The following is an 18,733-nucleotide window of genomic DNA, read 5'->3' as shown; positions in this document are numbered from 1 at the left end:
GTGTCACCATGGAGAGAAGGTCATGCAGACAGACTTACAGGTGCGTCCCATGCGGCTAACACCGGGGCCGTCTCCGTTGGCGTAGACCGGGGTGATCGTCACCTTGTACTCCATGTCAGACAGCAGTGGCTGCAGCAGGAGGCTGTTCTGACCACCTGGGACCATTTTCTAGAACACACACACACACACACATTTGCCAATCACAATATGAGGACGACAAGGTTCTGGTATTGTCTGGAGTGGAGGGACATGCTGGGTCAATGTGACTGGTGATTAAATGTACTGGAGTTGTGGCCTTGTAGCAGACCTGTCTGACCATAGGAGTTGGCAAGACAGCCAAAAATATCTGGTATCAGGCTAGCTAATAGGAGCTCTGTGATGTCTTTGTTTTTAGTGATAACAGAGAAATTGATCTGACTTCCGTTTTCATGTCTTTTACATTACATAATTTAGCAGCCACTCTTTTCCAGAGCAACTAATAGCAGCAATTGGGTTTGTGCCTTGCTTAAATAGGCTCTGAACCAGTGATCTTTTGGTTACTGGCCCAACGCTCTTAACCGCTAGGATACCTGCCGCCAAGCAAATCTTCATCTCCTTACGTTATGTGTAATAACGTGTGATAGTGCATGAATGAACATGCTACACTCTAGAAAACCATTCAGCAAATGACTGAGTAAACTGAATGATTACAAGACACAGATGAAGGAAGTTGATACTGTATTCAGGAGAATCTCTAGTCTAGGGCATGAAGGGGAATCAGTGAATGACAAAGAAGAATTCCTGACTTCCTGCCACAATGAGGAAAGGCTGTGGGTCGTTAAGCCAGGGAGTGCTTTGGGATAAAGGAGGATAGCAGCCTGCACAAAGGGGCAGAAGTGAGAGACAAAAGTGGGAGAAACGAGACCTGGACTGTTGGACTCCAAAAGTAAACAATTAAAAGTATGTTTTTTTGTACTTTGCCCCCAATTTATGAACAAATGTAATTAATAATAGTCTATACCTCCATTTCAAATTCAATGTATCTAAACACTGATATCAGTACATTTAATTGGAAAAATAGTCAAACAAGATACTTAAACTTTCAGGAGTTAGGCTATAGAAGTTAATTGACTAATGTACGGCACAACGCATAACTCAACATGTGAACACTGTGAATTCGTAATGTAGGCTGTCTAATTTCAGAATCACCTAGAAAATCTGTCATTTCTGGACTGCAGCCACTCCTCCTCCTCTTCCCTCTCTCTCCGTCTCTGTTTCTCCCTCATCCACTCTTCATTCCTCCTCTCATTCCTGTTTGCATTCCGAGCGTGTGCGGTCTAGCCTCGCCTCGCCTCCATCCCAAAACGTTCCACAGCCGTGACAAGTGGCGAGTTTGACAAATCAATTTCAGGCCAACTTGATGAAAATAGCAGCTATCTTTGTCGAAGGGGGGGACCGCAGGACGGAGTGTGACCCAAGTAGCCAAGTCCCAGTGCTACCGTCGTTGCCTAAAAAAATTATAACTTGGTCGCTCCCTCAAACTATTTATAATTTATCCGGTTCAAACTAGTTGGGAATGAAGTATCTGTGAAGAATGCAAACTCTCAATCCCCTTGACTTTACTACAAAGTATGGCTGTGGGTTCCACTCTACTGCTCTTATTCCCTGGCTGGCCTTCAATAACCTGTGTTTGGATGGGAGCTGTTCAGGCTGTGGTGCTGAAAGTTGCCAGTGAATTCAGAAACAAAATGCGAGGCGTTAGTGGCTTTTCCCGGTTTTCCTGTACTATAGCAGTGGACTAGGAATTAATTGGTGTTTTGTCATTGAAAGTCATGATTGCATTGTAAAGTTATCTTTCAATGAGGCTGTAACATTGGTTTGGGATGCCGCATTACAAAACCAGCAAGGTTTATACAAGAGATAAGTACTACTTATCGACTACATTCCCACCACCAGTTTTCAAATACAAAGCGGACTACAACATTCTGATATCAATAGATAAGGAATCTGATTAAACACTATATCACTATGCATCTGCCACAAACGCTTAAAGACTACCATACAACCCCAATTTCTCCCATACATACATATCTAATCATTGGAAGGTCACCAAGAGCAGTGCGTTCTCAAGAGACACTGGCTGAATGAATGGCATCAACACTAATCCATTCAGACAATGTAAGCTTATCGCTAATGGGAGAGCGAGGGGCTGGTTTTATTGTAGTGGCCATATAAGAGGGTCATACTAGGAAGCGTGGGGGGGGGTCATACTTTGTTTATCTTAAATATGAATTAGAGGAAGGGCTGACATTGAAAAGAGCTAGGCTGTGGAGATCTTGGGAATCAAACTAACGGAGAAGAAAGGAATTCTTCTTGTTTGCGTCTTACCGTCTCCTCGGCACGATCGCCCCTGGCGGTGACATAGGTGACGCGGTACTGACGCACGTTGCGGTCCTGCAGCTCCCAGGACACCTCCATGCTGAAGGTGGTGTGATCGCTGAGCAGGAGGTTCCTCACACCCAGACGCACAACTGGGTGAAGGAGGAAGGGAGGGAGGGAGAGAGGGTACAGGAGGTTGGAGGAAGGTAGAAAAAGAGGGTAGTGAGGGAGAGTAAGGGTGGAGGGAGGGGGAGGTTGGAAAAGGATGAGTTGAGAAAGGGAGGTGGAAAATGGTGCAGACGGTGTGGGTGGATGCATACATTTGAATAAACACAATATCATTAGACTAATGACGCAACAGTGCAGAAAGAAACAGCAAACAAAAACAGAGATCCTGGTGAGATCATAGCTACATATTATTGATGAGGTGAGTTGCAATTTAAAACCAAGTGAAAAGCACTATTTAAATACAATCCATTATCATTACCATCACTATTATAATCAACGGGACAAGTTGGGGAAAATACTATTAAAAGCTCCCACAAAAATCTTTACAGTATGTCATGATGTTGGCCTGGGGGTAGGTTTATGACAGTCATAAATACCTCTTCCCCCCCTTTTCCTCTCTCTACCCTACTGATGTGACATTTGAACATCCCTTGGTTAACATAGAGATTCTGGAAACATCAGAAGGTGGGGGGAAATTAACTATATTCTGGTAATCCGACCAATTGAACATATGCGGTGGTACTTAATGAATATGATGTCAGTTCGGTTGTCATCTGAGACATTCTCATCAATGATATGATGACATAAACTCTACAGTAGAAAGTCTGCACATTGTAGTTATCGGATTCACATGGAATTGTTGTTCAATTTTAATGTTTGAATATAAAATTATTGGTGAAGAGATGAAATGTAATTTTAGCTTCCAAATGAGAGATTTGGGTCTTCATAAGGTTAGGGCTCTGCTCAATCAGTGGCCCGCCCCTGTGAAGAGACATGGGTTATGAAACTTTTCAAACACACCCTCCTCGCTCCACTATATAAAGCCTTGACGAAAATATAACCTCCTGTTCCGAGGATGTGAGGACGACGGTCCATACATTAAAAGGACTAACATGTCAACTACAGAACTAACCAACCTCAGCGTGAGCTTTGGTTGCGAATGGTATAAACTTTGAACTCTTATTCACTATAGAAGTGATACCTCCTAGCTGTTGAGTTAGCAACAGCAGCTGCAAACGTGGGCTAGGAAAGAACAGAGTATCCCGTCTACCACACAACGATGTTACTACAACGTATTCAATTTACCACCAGAGACATTTCTCAAAGGACTCGGTTGGGCAACACGGCCTTCCATCTACCCCCAACCTACCGAAGTGCAGTTCAGAGTAAATATTTATTGCATAATCCTTTTCCAAATGGGCGGTAGAATGCATAAGATAATGTATTTACGATAGAGACATCGCTTCTCCCATTGTTCCTCAGTCTTCCCGCTCTTTCACTCAAACCCAGCCCCTTTTCTTTGTGTAACCAGCTGTCAAATCTGTTCCCTCCGCTAGGGACGTTTTCCTTCATGATATAATTTGTAATCAAGGTATCATTCATTCTGTGTATATGTAATTCTCTGTGATTCGTTAGGTATTTCGTAAATAAATGATTAAACCCAAATTTGTATTGCTGATTCAACTTGTTTACAAGGGTTCATGAAGATAACCAAGAATTTACAACTTTCAGATGAGACTGAAATAAGGTGACGATTAATATGACTGCTATTGATGTAAAATATTACTAGGTCTTTAAGAGTTTATTCGGAAGATAAAAGCTCTATAAATATTATTTCGTGGTGCCCCAACTTTCTAGTTAATTACAGTTACATGATTAGCTCAATCAGGTAATATTAATTCCAGAGAAAGGATCTTATAGAATAGCATGTCATATCACTTAATCCGGCATAGCCAAAGACACGACAAGTACAAGATCGAAAAAATCTAATTTACCTGCTGTGGTGGTAGCTTGTGTGGTAGTTGTGGTAGTAGTAGCTTTTGTGGTAGTCGTTGTTCTTGCCACTGAAAAACAGACAAAATGGTCAGATCAATTAAGTAAATGTGTACATTGAGTCTTCAAAAGAAAAATAAGAGGGGAGTCTATAGTTTAGACTGTTTAATGACAATGTTTCAGCACCAAGGTCTTTCTCAAGACCAGTCTCACTGTAGCAAACATACAAGACATGGGTATGTATCTAAGCTGTGTGTGGTGGACATGCACGATTCTAACAAATGCATTGAAAGTCACAAAATGCTTACTCGTAACCCGCCTCAAAGCCCCTAAAGAGCAAGCAGTAGCACAGTGGCAACACTAAATCAATACAATCCCCAATGTTCAATTAACCCTGATTGGAGTGGAGTTTTCTTTAATTACCTGTTGACTCTGTGAGGGTCAAAGCGTTGCTTTCTTCCTCGTTTCTGAAGACAGCAATCAGAGAGACCTCGTACTCAGTAATGGGCCTCAGTCCAGTCAGCAGGTGGCTATTCATTTTACCGTTCACTAGCATCTTCACCATAGAGGGAAGGAGGGAGGAGAATGTAGTGAGAAGTTGAGTCAACGTCGGATATTTCTGCTGCTACCAAATGCACTTACGAACTGGAATTCTACAGTCACCAAAAGGGCTTCAAAATAACACTTCAAACACATACTGTAGAAGGTAAGTAAGCAATCCATATTTGTATCTAGCATGACTGGCTTTGTGTCAACATTCAATGAGTGCCTGATAGATGGTCAATCTTAAACTGCTCAGGGATGTGATAGAAAGTATGCCAAGCATTGGGAGGTGAGTCATACAACTTCCAATACAGCATGCATAACCTGAGATAAATCACGTAGCTGAAAACCTTCTAGCAGAGACAATTCAATTGCAGTCATAGATTCTGTAGCTGATGTGAGACACCAGAATGAAACATAATTGCAGTAACAGACAGAAAGAGAACTGTGCATCCATTCAACCAGCCAGCCAGTCAGTCAGTCAGCTAGATCTGACAGCCAGACACAGACCTCTTTAGTGTCTCCTCCTCTGATGGGGGTCCATGTGAGTCTGTAAAGAACCACATCTTGGGCTGAGTGTTCCCAGGTGACCCTGAAGCTTTCTGTGGAGACTTCACTGCTCCTCAGGTTCAGAGGCTCTGGGACCGTCTCTGGTTTAGACACAAAGGGTAAAGAAGCCTCAAAATAATGGAAGGAGTTCCACATCATTTTGGCATCCCACATATGAGTGGTCATATTCAGTCAGCAATCTCTTTTAGATACACTTTATCAGTGTTTCCTCTTCAAATGCAGCTAGATAATTTGGTAGCACTTTCCAGAGAAATAGAATGCCCATCCATCACGGAACGTTGAATTGAATGGAAACGTCCGTTTTAATAATTATATTTCTATGGCACATTCTAGAAGCCACAGCATTTATGGCCTTTTTTGTATTATAAAAGGCTGTTGTTGAAAGCCAAGAGCTGCCAATAACATTGCTTATACAGGTAGAAGCAGTCTTACTAGTAGTGAAGCTGTCAGTCAAGGGCTCTGCCTGGCCCTCGTCATAGATAGCAAAGATGGCCACCGTGTACTCGGTCAATGACGTCAGGTTCCTTAGCAACAGGGTGGTGATATGGCCAACGTCCATCTACGGCCACCGAAGAGAGAGGTCAGGGTTAACGGTCAATGTGAGTCCCTCGATGTGACATTAAAACATATATACTGTATATAAATATATTTATTTATTTAATTTATCCTTCCAGTGATGCCTTCTATACATCAGGCAGAATCATATATCAGATTATATATCACATTCTATAAGGTTTATAAGTTAGCAAAATGCTAACTGTTTTTTGAAAGTTATTTCTTTAGGGGGAAAGTCTGCGACATTAACATTAACACAATCTATTCATGGGCTTAAAGTCCAGCTACGTTATTGACCAAGTGCTGTGAGCACTCACCTCATTGGTCTGCACTCCATTGGTCTTGACGTACATGATGCGGTAACCACTGGCCTTCTTGGACGTCGCCTCCCAGGTGAGTCTGGCAGAGCTGTGGTCGACGTTGGAGAAGCGCAGGTTCCGCGCCGGGGTCAGGGGTACTGGGAGAAGAGTGGGACAGAGAACAGGAACACGGCTCACAGGTCAACCCTAATATTGTTGAAATTAAACATAAGAACCTGAGTCACCCTCCTGCCGGTGCATGACGTGACTCTTTTTGTTTGAGAGTTCCTCTCCGAGGAACAAAAGGGCAGAAGAATGGCCTTTTGCGCACAAAACACATTCTCTGGCAAAGTTCAAATTTAACAAGGAGCTTCACTTTAGGTAGGGATAGAAGTCCTGCTTAGAATTACTACCTGGATTTTCTTGTTGCGCTTCATTCACCTCAATTTAAATCAGGGTCAGCATTTAGTTATAGACGCAGGGAGCATGAAAAGGATGCAGTGAAGGTGAACTGGGTTCATGAGGGAATTGGAAATAAAGTTGGAGAAAAAGGTTTTAAAGTTTGGCAAGGATCTACACTATCATTCAAAAGTTTGGGGTCACTTAAATATGTCCTTATTTTTTAAAGAAAAACAATTTTTTTGTCCATTAAAATAACATCCTAGGCCAGCATCCCGGAGTCACCTCTTCACTGTTGATGTTGAGACTTGTGTTTTGCGAGTACTTTTTGATGAAGCTGCCAGTTGAGGACTTGTGAGGCGTCTGTTTCTCAAACTAGACACTCTAATGTACTTGCCTTCTTGCTCAGTTCTGCACCGGGGCCTCCCACTCCTCTTTCTATTCTGGTTAGAGCCACTTTGCGCTGTTCTGTGAAGGGAGTAGTACACAGCATTGTACGAAATCTTCAGTTTCTTGGCAATTTCTCGCATGGAATAGCCTTAATTTCTCAGAACAAGAATAGACTGACGGGTTTCAAAAGAAAGTTATTTGTTTCTGGCCATTTTGACCCATTGAACCCACAAATGCTGATGCTCCAGATACTCAACTAGTCTAAAGAAGGCCAGTTTTATTGCTTCTTTAATCAGGACAACAGTTTTCAGCTGTGCTAACATAATTGCAAAAGGGTTTTGTAATGATCAACTAGCCTTTTAAAATGATAATCTTGGATTAGCTAACACAACGTGCCATTGGAACACAGGAGTGATGGTTGCTGATAATGGACCTCTGCATGCCTATGTGGATATTCCATAAAAAATCTGCCGTTTCCAGCGACAATAGTCATTTACAACATGAACAATGTCTACACTGTATTTCGGATCAATGTGATGTTATTTTAATGGACAAAAAAAACGCTTTTCTTTCAAAAAACAGGACATTTCTAAGTGACCCCAAACTTTTGAACGGTAGTGTATTCCAACACAGTTTGCATACAGGAAGAACAGATCAGTGGAGGATGCAGTCCTGACGTTGTTGCACAGTGCCATGACACACCTGGAGAGGGCTCACTCTTATGTGTGCATCCTTTTCCTCGACTTCTACGCTGCTTTTAACTGCATGCAGCCTCACTTTCTTTCCTACCTATAGATTGACCCCAGCATTACCTTGCGGGTGCTGGACTAAGTTCAACAACACAACATCCCTTCCTCTGTGTTCATCTACCGGTTCCACCCAAGGAACTAGCATCTCCCCAGTTTTATTCTCCATATACACCAATGACCTGAGTGTCTCCGACAGGGACTGCTTGGCAGTGAAATATGTAGGTGACAGCGCCGTTGTCGACCTCTTAGATGACTGCATTTCCCAACAGAAGTGAACAGGGTTCATTACTGGTGCAATAACAACTACCTCACACTCACACTCAACATCAACAAAACAAAATAACTGCCCATTGATTTCAGGAGAAAGGCAGACCCAGTGAGCCACCTAGTCCTGGGTGGTAAACAGGTAGAGAGAGTGGGGAGTTTACCTGGTCACTGGGCACAGACGTCAGCTCAGCGTCTAGTTTTGATGTACATTTGGTTGAATTGTCAACTAGTGTGAATTCAACGTCAAATCAATAGCAAGTTTCACCATGTCATTGGAATTAGGTTAAAAGTAGTGTGAAGAAAATATGAAATTCCCAACGTTGAGGACTTTTTTCAATTCCAATCAGTTTTCCACGATGATTCAACATCATCACATTGAATATTTGGGTTGAAATGACGTGGAAACAACATTGATTCAAACAGTTTTTCCCCCGTGGCTGGGAATCATCATGGACAGCACACTCGTTTAATGCCAACACCCAGAACATCAAAAAGTGGCAACAACTCCTGCGCAGACTGAGACAACTGAAATGTCAACACCTGGATACTCTCCAACTACTACACTTGTCATATAGAGAGTGTGCTGACTTTCTGTTCCTGGTCTGGTACAGAGGGCTGTCAGTGGCTCATAAAGGTGTCCCCAGGAAGACTATGAATCTGGATTCCAAGCTCTGTGGGCTGCAGTGCAAGGGGCTTCAGGGCCTCTACGATAAATGGGCAAGGGCCAATGCCAAGCGCATCAGAGAGGACCCCCACCAACAGTCTTGCCCAATGTTTCGAGTTGTTGCCCTCTGGAAGGAGATTAAGGGTTCCCACTGTTCAGTAAGAATAGGAGCAGGGCAAGTTTCATTCCATCAGGCTGCTGAACAGTGGGACATAGGACAGATGTTGAGATGAGTTGAGAATACACAATATGTTATTTAGATCATATTTACGTACCTCAATTCTAACAGTGTTTAAGACCGTGTTTATCTTTCCCATTCTATTAGGGTTGAGACATATAGGCTGGATCGACACCACATCCAAAAGTTTTATTTTGAGTGAACTATCCCTTTAAGGCACTATCCTGTAGCCTTAAAACAGACAAAACGTGTAAGGACAACTACTTTCTAAACTGTTTTTAAGTCTCTGTACGGGTTGTTCCACCCATTCCGTGCCTTTTGAGAAGTATAACTTGGTCCCAAAAAAACTTTGGATTTTACTATATTTTAACATTCTGTCATAAAGGGCACATGTTCAACTTAATAAAAAACACGTTTTCCCATCTCAAGAGGTTACATACAAAAAATGACTACAATAAGTGCCAATTAATGTAACTGAGTTGACCGTAACAAGGTTGATAATTTCATCTTAACTCAGGCATAAATCCTATTGTGACAGGTGGAATGGAAACTTGATGTGTGAAACAGGGAGTGGCAATTGAATGTAAGTTTTACAAAACAAATGAAATTGTTAAAACATTTCTTGCCAGTCTATCTAGGGTTGATGTGTTATGCTCGACCGGCTGTTTTCCAGTACAAAACACTAGAAAATTGACAAAAACAATATCCAGCTCACCTCCTTTAACACAATGATTTGACTAGTAGATGTTCAATGTTTCTTCAAAAAAATTAAGGAATAGTTTCACAATATTAAACCGAGACTTCAGTTCACGTAACAGGGTTGAAATGAAGGACACATGTAAATTAATCACTAATCACATTAAATAAATAATAATCAGAAATGACTTTGTTAAATCAACAAAATATCTAGGGCTTTACAATGATGGTGAAAACATGGAGTAATTCTGGTGTTAAGGGGGTTTATATCTTCCTAGAAGTGACAGAGGGTGCATGGAAGGACATGTCAGAATGCTGAATTTTGGCACTTTAGCAAGTCTTTATTCATATAAAAAAATCTGATTGATTGAATTCTCCATGTGGTCTATATTAAAGGACACTTCATTCAATAAAGCAGTATCAAAGGGATGCAACAGGCACTAATTTCGTGGAACGACACATACAGTTGAAGTTCGAAGTTTACATACACCTTAGCAAATACATTTAAACTCAGTTTCACAATTCCTGATATTTAATCCTAATAAAAATTATCTGTCTTAGGTCAATTAGGATCACCACTTTATTTTAAGAATGTGAAATGCCAGAATAATAGTAGAGAGATGTAACGGGCTTTCTTTAGGTGAAGGAGAGTCGGACCAAAATGCGGCGGAATTATTTAGATACATCTTTAATGAAGATGAACCACAATCAATTCAAAAACAAAATAAACGTACCGTGAAAACCAAACCAGCCTATACTGGTGCAAACTAACACAGAGACCGGAACAGGAACAATCACCCACAAAACCCAACACAAAACAGGCTACCTAAATATGGTTCCCAATCAGAGACAATGACTAACACCTGCTTCTGATTGAGAACCATATCAGGCCAAACACAGAAACAGACAAACTAGACACACAACATAGAATGCCCACTCATATCACACCCTGACCAAACAAAACATAGAAACATACAAAGCAAACTATGGTCAGGGTGTGACAAGAGAACAATTTATTTCAGGTTTTATTTATTTCCTCACATTCCCAGTGGGTCAGAAGTTTACATACACTCAATTAGTATTTGGTAGCTTTGCCTTTAAATTGTTTAACTTGGGTCAAACGTTTTGGGCCTTCATCAACCTTCCCACAATAAGTTGGGTGAATTTTGGCCCGTTCCTCCTAACAGCTGGTGTAACTGAATCAGGTTTGTAGGCCGCCTTGCTCGCACACGCTTTTTCAGTTCAGCCCACAAATGTTCTACAGGATTGAGGTCAGGGCTTTGTGATGGCCACTCCAATACCTTGACTTTGTTGTCCTGAAGCCATTTTGCCACAACTTTGGAAGTATGCTTGTCCATTTGGACCAAGCTTTAGACCCATTTGCGACTAAGCTTTAACTTCCTGACTGATGTCTTGAGATGTTGCTTCAATATATCCACATAATTTTCCTGCCTCATGAAGCCATCTATTTTGTCCCCCCTGCAGCAAAGAACCCCCACAACATGATGCTGCCACCCCTGTGCTTCACGGTTGGAATGGTGTTCTTTGGCTTGCAAGCCTCCCCCTTTTTCTTCCAAACGATGGTCATTATAGCCAAAGCATTCTATTTTTGCTTCATCAGACCAGAGGACATTTCTCCAAAAAGTCAGATCTTTGTCCCCATGTGCAGTTGCAAACCGTAGTCTGGCTTTTTTATGGCGGTTTTGGAGCAGTGGCTTCTTCCTTGCTGAGCGGCTTTTCATGTTATGTCGATATAGGACTTGTTTTACTGTGGATATAGATACTTTTCTACCTGTTTCCTCCAGCATCTTCACAAGGTCCTTCGCTGTTGTTCTGGGATTGATTTGCACTTTTCGCACCAAAGTACGTTAATCTCTAGGAGACAGAACGCATCTCCTTCCTGAGCGGTATGACGGCTGTGTGGTCCCATGGTGTTTATACTTGCGTACTATTGTTTGTACAGATGAACATGGTACCTTCAGGCGTTTGGAATTGCTCCCAAGGATGAACCAGACCTGTGGAGGTCTACAATTTTTTCTCTCAGGTCTTGGCTGATTTCTTAAGATTTTCCCATGATGTCAAACAAAGAGGCACTGAGTTTGATGGTAGGCCTTGAAATACATCTACAGGTACACCTCCAATTGACTCAAATTATGTCAATTAGCCTATCAAAAGCTTCTAAAGCCATGACATAATTTTCTGGAATTTTTCATGCTGTTTAAAGGCACAGTCAACTTAGTGTATGTAAACTTCTGACCCACTGGAATTGTGATACAATTAATTATAAGTGAAATAATCTGTCTGTAAACAATTGTTTGAAAAATTACTTGTGTCATGCACAAAGTAGATGTCCTAACCGACTTGCCAAAACTATAGTTTGTTTACAAGAAATTTGTGGATTGGTTGAAAAACAAGTTTTATGACTCCAACCTAAGTGTATGTAATCTTCCGACTACAACTGTATATCTACAGTACATGTCGTGACATCTCCCTTACGAACGTTCAAAGAAAGATAATAACACATTAATTAGCAAAGTGGTGACTGACAGATTGTCAACTTCAACACTAACATTATGCCCGCAAATAGCTCTGAAATGTCAAATCAGCACAAACACCATTGTTTTGGCAGCCTGTTCGTTCGGTCTTGTTCTAAAGCTTGCCAGGGCTTGATATCACTCATTCAAGATACAGGCAGAAGTATGCAAATTCACTAGGCCTGATGGCTAACCAAACATCTAAACACCTACAGTAAATATCTCATGCTCAGCCGGTAGATATCCATCTCATGTTCTGATAGAGATTTACATTTATTACGACAACAACAGCTACTCATGTTGTTACAAGCGACACACCTGTTTTCTTACAGGTAGCTCAGTGTTTCTGGAATTGTCATGTGTGGGTATGTGTGTGTGTGCCTGCTTATGCATGCGTGTGTGAATCTGTGCATGCACGTGCATGAGTACGAGTGTATGAGGCGGTTACTCACGTGTGGTCTCCTGACTGGTCATAGGGTCACTGGCCTCCTCTCCGTACATGGCGTACACCGTCACTGTGTACTCTGTGTCTGGGGTCAGGTTCTCCAGTTCCACTTCGTTCACCGTCTCAGCCACTTTCACCTGTACAAACAGTCATCAGAGACCTTAGACAAGGTGACAGACAGGTAAACAGAGAAGTTGGCAAAGGAGCAAGATATATACAGGGGGTTGATGAAGACAGAATCAAGCATCAAACAGACGAGGGCAAGATGGTCAGACAGCCAGATAAAGTGGCAGCGAGCCAGCCAGCCAGACGTGATACATAAGAATGTGAAATAACTGCTTTTTAGAGAATGGAGCATTCTGCCTAGAATTATTTTTGTTTTATGCTAATCTAGCTAGAGGCATTTAACTAAACAACCGAGATATGCACTTAAAACCTGTCTGAATCGATCGACAACAGCCAGTATAACTTTATTTGAAAAAAGATTCAAGTGTTGTGCCCCAACAGGCTGAGCAAGTGAAACTGTGAACCTGAACTGATGACTGTGCCTAGAGAGTGTTATTTTTTAATGAGCACTAACAGGATGGGTGGAATTTGTTGGGTGGAGGAACTTCTCTCTCCCTCTCCATCTCACCTCCCCCCTTTCCATTGCACTAGTTAGAGCAGTGGTCACCAACTGGTCGATCTCCAAGCCATTCCTAGTCGATCACCAAACACTTCTGTAAGAAAAACAACAATAAAGTCCTGCGTTCCTATTTTTTCTTCGTTTTGTGCTTTTGGTAATAGGTGCACTTGATTCAGCAGCCCTAGCAAGAGAAACAGGTTATGAACCATTTCATGTGTCTGAAGGTAGAACCTACCTGGCAGGCCCAGAGAGTAAATCAAGTGCACCTATAGGCCTACACCTGGCCAATCAGATAGCTCAGATCACAGTGTCTGTACAGTTTCCTCGCACCATAAGCCATAGCACCATAGCATCGAACGCACAGCAAAGTTGATCATGTGAGATTTCTAAAATGTTAAAATCATGACTAGAGACTTGCTGTTTTTATGACTAAGTTCATGATTAAGTTGTTATTCAGCGCTGTCAACACTTTGTTGAACAGTTTTATAAGCCATAAAATGCACGCTCGCTACTTCCACTCACGCTACAACCAGCACTGCAGCTGCAATCAATAAGTACAGCAAGGTGTTTCCATAAACTTGCGTTGTTATTATTAGCGGCTTGTGTATTTTTTCATATCGAGGAATATTTCACTTCTCTGGTCATAGGAGAAACACCATGAATTGGTGCATGAGGCAGAAATAATGCAGTGCGACTTAAGTTTGGCCACCAGGAAGACTGTCCTCTTTTTTTCTCAGCGGAGTGAGGGAGTGAGGAGGGATGGTGAGTCGAGTGATAGACAGCCTCACCGCTGCTCCCTCCCCTCAGACTGACCATCAGATGCAGGCCATCAGTCCAGTAAATAAAAAAACACATTATTATGCTCACTAAGCTGTGCCTCACAAGTAATACAACACATTATCTATTACCAGTGTGATCATATACCTACAATTTCTTTTAGATCATTTCAAAACGTCTGAGAAGAACAACATTGGCAGGGCCATTCAAGTGTAGCCAATATGCAGTGATAATGTATTGGGCCTATAGTCTACTGCACATACCTCATTCCATTTTTAGTTGGTTAATGTTGCATAGGGTTACATTTTTTAAGTCAAGTAAAAAAAAAAATTGGAGCGGTAAATCTAGGCTTGCATTTTGACTCAGAAAAGGTTGGCGACCACTGAGTTAGAGTGTCTTCTAAATATTTTCTAAATTCCCTCTCTTACTACTTCTTTACTTTCCTCTGTATTTAAATGTAACCACTCCATTTCTTCCATCCTCTTCTCTCTCCCTCTCCATCTGTCTTCTTTCCTTTTCTTTCTGACAGTCTTTTCTCCTCCGCTGTCTTTATTTTACCATCTCATTCCTCTTCTCTCTCATTTTCTCATCCTCCTTTCTCTTTCCTCCCTTCTGTCTCCTTTTTATCACCTCCTTCTCATCAGCGTCGTCTCCCTCGGTCAGCGGGGCATAGAGGATCATGAAGCCAGAAGCCCCCTCTGCGACCCTCCAGCGGGCCCTCATGGTGTTGTGGGTGATGTCAAACAGCTCCAGGTTGTTCACCGTGGGCAGGGCCACTGTAACACAGAAGGGTCACATAGGTCATATATGGGTGACAACATAGAATTACTAGAACATGCAACAACATTCAAGTCAACGTTTAGGATTACAATTCCATATCAATCAAATTGAGTGTACCCGTGAGGGTGCAGTCAAGTTGCTGAGGTCAGAGGGGCTTCAGCCTGTTCTAGTAATTTTATTTCTATGGGTCACACAGAGGTCACACACAGTTCCTGCAGGGTTAAGACTAGGACATGACTTAGACCAGTAGACCAGGGTTAGCAAAACCCTCTTCATGGAGAGCTCAGATAAAATCACATTTTATTCATCACATAAACAACAGGTGCAGACTAACAATTAAATATTTACCTACTGCATATGCAGGTTTTTGCTCCAGCCCTGTTCTGTCTAATCAGGAGTTAGAGGTAGGGAGGAGGTTAGGACACAGTTAGCAGTCCATTTTCCCTCTTCATATCCCAGCAGCAGCCGGGCCAGGTGCTTGGAGTGCTGGTAGGGAGTGATTGCTCACAGGTAGGAGTGATTATCTAGCTGAGACGCTGATTGGGAGTGGCCTCCAGACCAGGCAGGGTTTTACCATTTGTGTCTGAATACATTTCCTTTATTTGGTATGTCTTTTTTTTATTTTTTATAATTTTTATACTATTATCTTTGTCACCATTTGAACCTAATAACCTGCTTGGGCTGGCCGACTACAGAGTCCCGACTGAGCTCTCCCTGGACCTTGGTGAGTAGGCTATGCTGTCTCCACTAGGGACAAAGACATACAACACCCTGTTCGCTTACCTCGACTCAAAGGTTACAGACTTGTTAGTATGTCCTAGCTTCCCTTGATTGGCCAGAGTTTATATGCACTCTTAGAAAATAAGATGCTATCAAGAACCTAAAATGGTTCTTCAGCTATCCCCATAGGATAACCCTTTGAAAACCCTTTTTGGTTCCAGGTTTAACCCTTTTGGTTTCATGCATAACCCTTTTGGTTCCAGGTATAACTCTTTTGGTTATAGGTATTATCCTTTTGGTTCCAGGCATAACTCTTCTGGTTCCAGGTAGAACCCTTTTGGTTATAGGTATTATCCTTTTGGTTCCAGGCATAACTCTTCTGGTTATAGGTATTATCTGGTTCCAGGGTTCCAGAACCCTTTTGGTTATAGGTATTATCCTTTTGGTTCCAGGCATAACCCTTCTGGTTCCAGGTAGAACCCTTTTGGTTATAGGTATTATCCTTTTGGTTCCAGGCATAACCCTTCTGGTTCCAGGTAGAACCCTTTTGGGTTCGATAAAGAACCCTTTCACAGAATGTTCTACATAGGGGCCCAAAAGGGTTCTATCTGAAACCAAGACGGGTTTTTCAAAAGGTTCTCCTATGGGTACAGCTGAATAACCCTTTTGGAACCCTTTTATCTAAGAGAGCAGGTTTGCTAACCAGTTTTGTAACATGGTAAATGGAGAAGCAAAAGTCAAATTGTAAACAATTAAATCAACAGGCATAACTCACAATTCACACAGCAAAGTTATCTCCATTCCCGTTAACCTGTTTGGCCGAGAGTGGCCACATCCCATCCCTTAAATTACCGGTCTATAGAAATACATAAATATAGGCCTAAATGCAATACGGGATACTTAAGCGCTCCAAAAGTGAGAGCATTTACAGCATTACTGGATGGCGTAAATTTTCTTTCTTCCACCTCCATCTGTATGTCAGTCTGAAAGCGGTAGGTTACTCACCACCCCTTTTAACCCCTTTAAGGTCATTTGTGTACTTAGTATTCACAGATATCCAAGGGGGATTTCTTTGTCCTTCATCAACTTCTAGCCCTCACTAAATCAGATGAGATTCAGTTTTGTAACTAGACTTACATGTGGTAGCGCTGCCTCGGAGGGCCTCGCTAGCTGAGCTGGCGTAGATGGCGAACACGGCCACCTGGTACTCAGTCAGGGAGAGGAGGTAGTTGAGCACCACTGTGTCCACTGTGCCCTGCACTACCTTCTCCTCGGGCTGGCCCCCGCTGGCAGGGTAGTACACCACCCGGTACTTCTCCACCGTCCCTGGGGCGTGGGTCCACGACACCCGGAAACTCCTGGCTGTCACCTCTGAGGTCACCAGGCCTCTGGGAGGGGCCATGGTGACTTCTGGGCCTCTGTCACCTTAGAGGATGTAGGGTGGGTGAAGAAAGAGAAAGGGTGAGAGGATGGATTTGTTTGCTTTCATGTGGATTTTTCCACAATGGCTGAAGTGACACATTTCAAACACTGTTTGTTTGTAAAAAGGGATACTATATGACTAAATGTCTATAATGCTCACCTGTGATGTAACCAGACCTGGGTTCAAATACTGTTCCAAATATCTCAATTACTTTCACATACATTCCAAGTAGGTATTCAGATAGATTTTTGTTGAAAAGACAAGTATATTTTAATGTATTTGGAAATAAACTTGAAAAGTATTTGAAAATACTCAAATACACTCCCATGCATTTAACCCAGGTATTTGAAAATAGTATTTGAAATAAGTATTTGAAGATACTGTCAAATAAAATTTGGTAGACTATTTGGTTTTTACAAATAACCATTCAATTAATGACTCAAATCGAAGTACTTGTTTTGGGTTGTGCATTTGTAAATACTCATAACCACAGATTTTAAATACCAGATACTGAAATACACATGTACTTGAACCCAGGTCTGGATTTAACCTTCTCAATTCTCTTTTCTGAATCTACTACTCTACTTGAATCGGACTCACCTTTGATGGCCTTGTCGAGCTGTTCGACCCGGTCACAGACGGTCCTGGTCAGACGCTCCACGATAGAGCTCATGACGCTGAAGTCGGCCACGTTGTAGACATGCGTCTCCTCTGGAGGCGAGCCGATGGCCTTCAGCTCTTTCTCATCGGCGTTCTTCACACCTTTGCAGAGAAAGAGGTAGAGAGCGTGAAGGAGGAAAAGGGGGAGAGAGAGAGAGCGCATGAGAGAGAGATACCGACATTAAGAGAGGGAAAGATGATCAGGATGAGTAGAATGAGACATCTCTAGATTACATATCATTACACTGAGCAGGTGTCAGAACATGTGGCTTCACACTCAAACCAGTTTTCATAAATATAAATGTTAAAGGTGAAAGAATGTCCTCCATCCGTCAAGAAAAGTGCATCTGCATTCAAGCTATCCCTTTAACTACAGAAATATATGAGCATTTAAAGAGAACTAAGATGAGGCTTTGTCTCATACCAATGGCAAACAGCTCTATTCCCGCCTCTCTCAGACTCTGAGCCGGGGGTCTGACATCGTCTTGAGACTTCCCATCTGTGATCAGGATTCCAATTTTGGGAACGCCGGCCCTGGATCCGGACTCAGGTTTATAACTGTTCTCCAGGATGTACGTCAATGCAAGACCTAGAGAGAAGAATATCAGCATACTGTCTAACTCCTGCATACACAGCAGTTCTTGAGGAGTGTCACATACAGTATTAGCATCTTTGTTAGATTATTGGGTTACCTGTCTAAATCTCAAAATGTCATTGAAAACAGATGAATCAAGTTATCGAGACATCTAATACAATGTGGTAGAATAACATAATGAACGTAATTTATGCCAGGTTGGTAAATGTGTATTATGTGGAGTTCAGTACTATTACAGAGTACAGAGGACGAAAGGATTATTTTCTAGTACCCGTCAATGTGTTCCCTCCTTTGTAGGGCAGGTTCTTCACAGCATCGATGACTGCTTCTTTGGTGGTGAAAGTGTTCAGGTGCCACTCCATCCTGGGGTCACCACTGTACTGGGCCAGACCTGTGAACAGGGTAACACTATGAGCTTCTCTCAACACACATTCACACTCCATTATTGTACTGACGATAATCATTTATTACCCAGATGAAACACAGCAACACAACAACACAGAAA

General features: G+C 42.1%; 1 protein-coding gene across 3 annotated transcripts in view; it reads right to left on the bottom strand.

Moving 5' to 3' along the window:
- Nucleotides 1-18,733, bottom strand: part of LOC135549942 (collagen alpha-1(XIV) chain-like) — a 96,999-nt gene that overhangs the window by 52,350 nt on the left and 25,916 nt on the right. For all 3 annotated transcript variants that reach the window (XM_064980342.1, XM_064980343.1, XM_064980344.1), the window contains exons 7-19: nt 18,500-18,619; nt 18,058-18,222; nt 17,574-17,735; nt 16,688-16,975; nt 14,681-14,826; nt 12,656-12,785; nt 6,345-6,484; nt 5,905-6,031; nt 5,413-5,552; nt 4,783-4,915; nt 4,362-4,430; nt 2,368-2,510; nt 39-168 (exon numbers count right to left, since the gene is read on the bottom strand). In XM_064980342.1, the coding sequence (XP_064836414.1) occupies nt 39-168; nt 2,368-2,510; nt 4,362-4,430; nt 4,783-4,915; nt 5,413-5,552; nt 5,905-6,031; nt 6,345-6,484; nt 12,656-12,785; nt 14,681-14,826; nt 16,688-16,975; nt 17,574-17,735; nt 18,058-18,222; nt 18,500-18,619 (1,893 nt within the window). The remainder of the gene's footprint in view (nt 1-38; nt 169-2,367; nt 2,511-4,361; nt 4,431-4,782; nt 4,916-5,412; nt 5,553-5,904; nt 6,032-6,344; nt 6,485-12,655; nt 12,786-14,680; nt 14,827-16,687; nt 16,976-17,573; nt 17,736-18,057; nt 18,223-18,499; nt 18,620-18,733) is intronic.

The sequence above is a fragment of the Oncorhynchus masou genome, chromosome 12 (genome assembly GCF_036934945.1).
Source record: "Oncorhynchus masou masou isolate Uvic2021 chromosome 12, UVic_Omas_1.1, whole genome shotgun sequence".
Lineage (NCBI taxonomy): Eukaryota > Metazoa > Chordata > Actinopteri > Salmoniformes > Salmonidae > Oncorhynchus > Oncorhynchus masou.
This window is presented reverse-complemented; position numbering and strand designations above follow the sequence as displayed.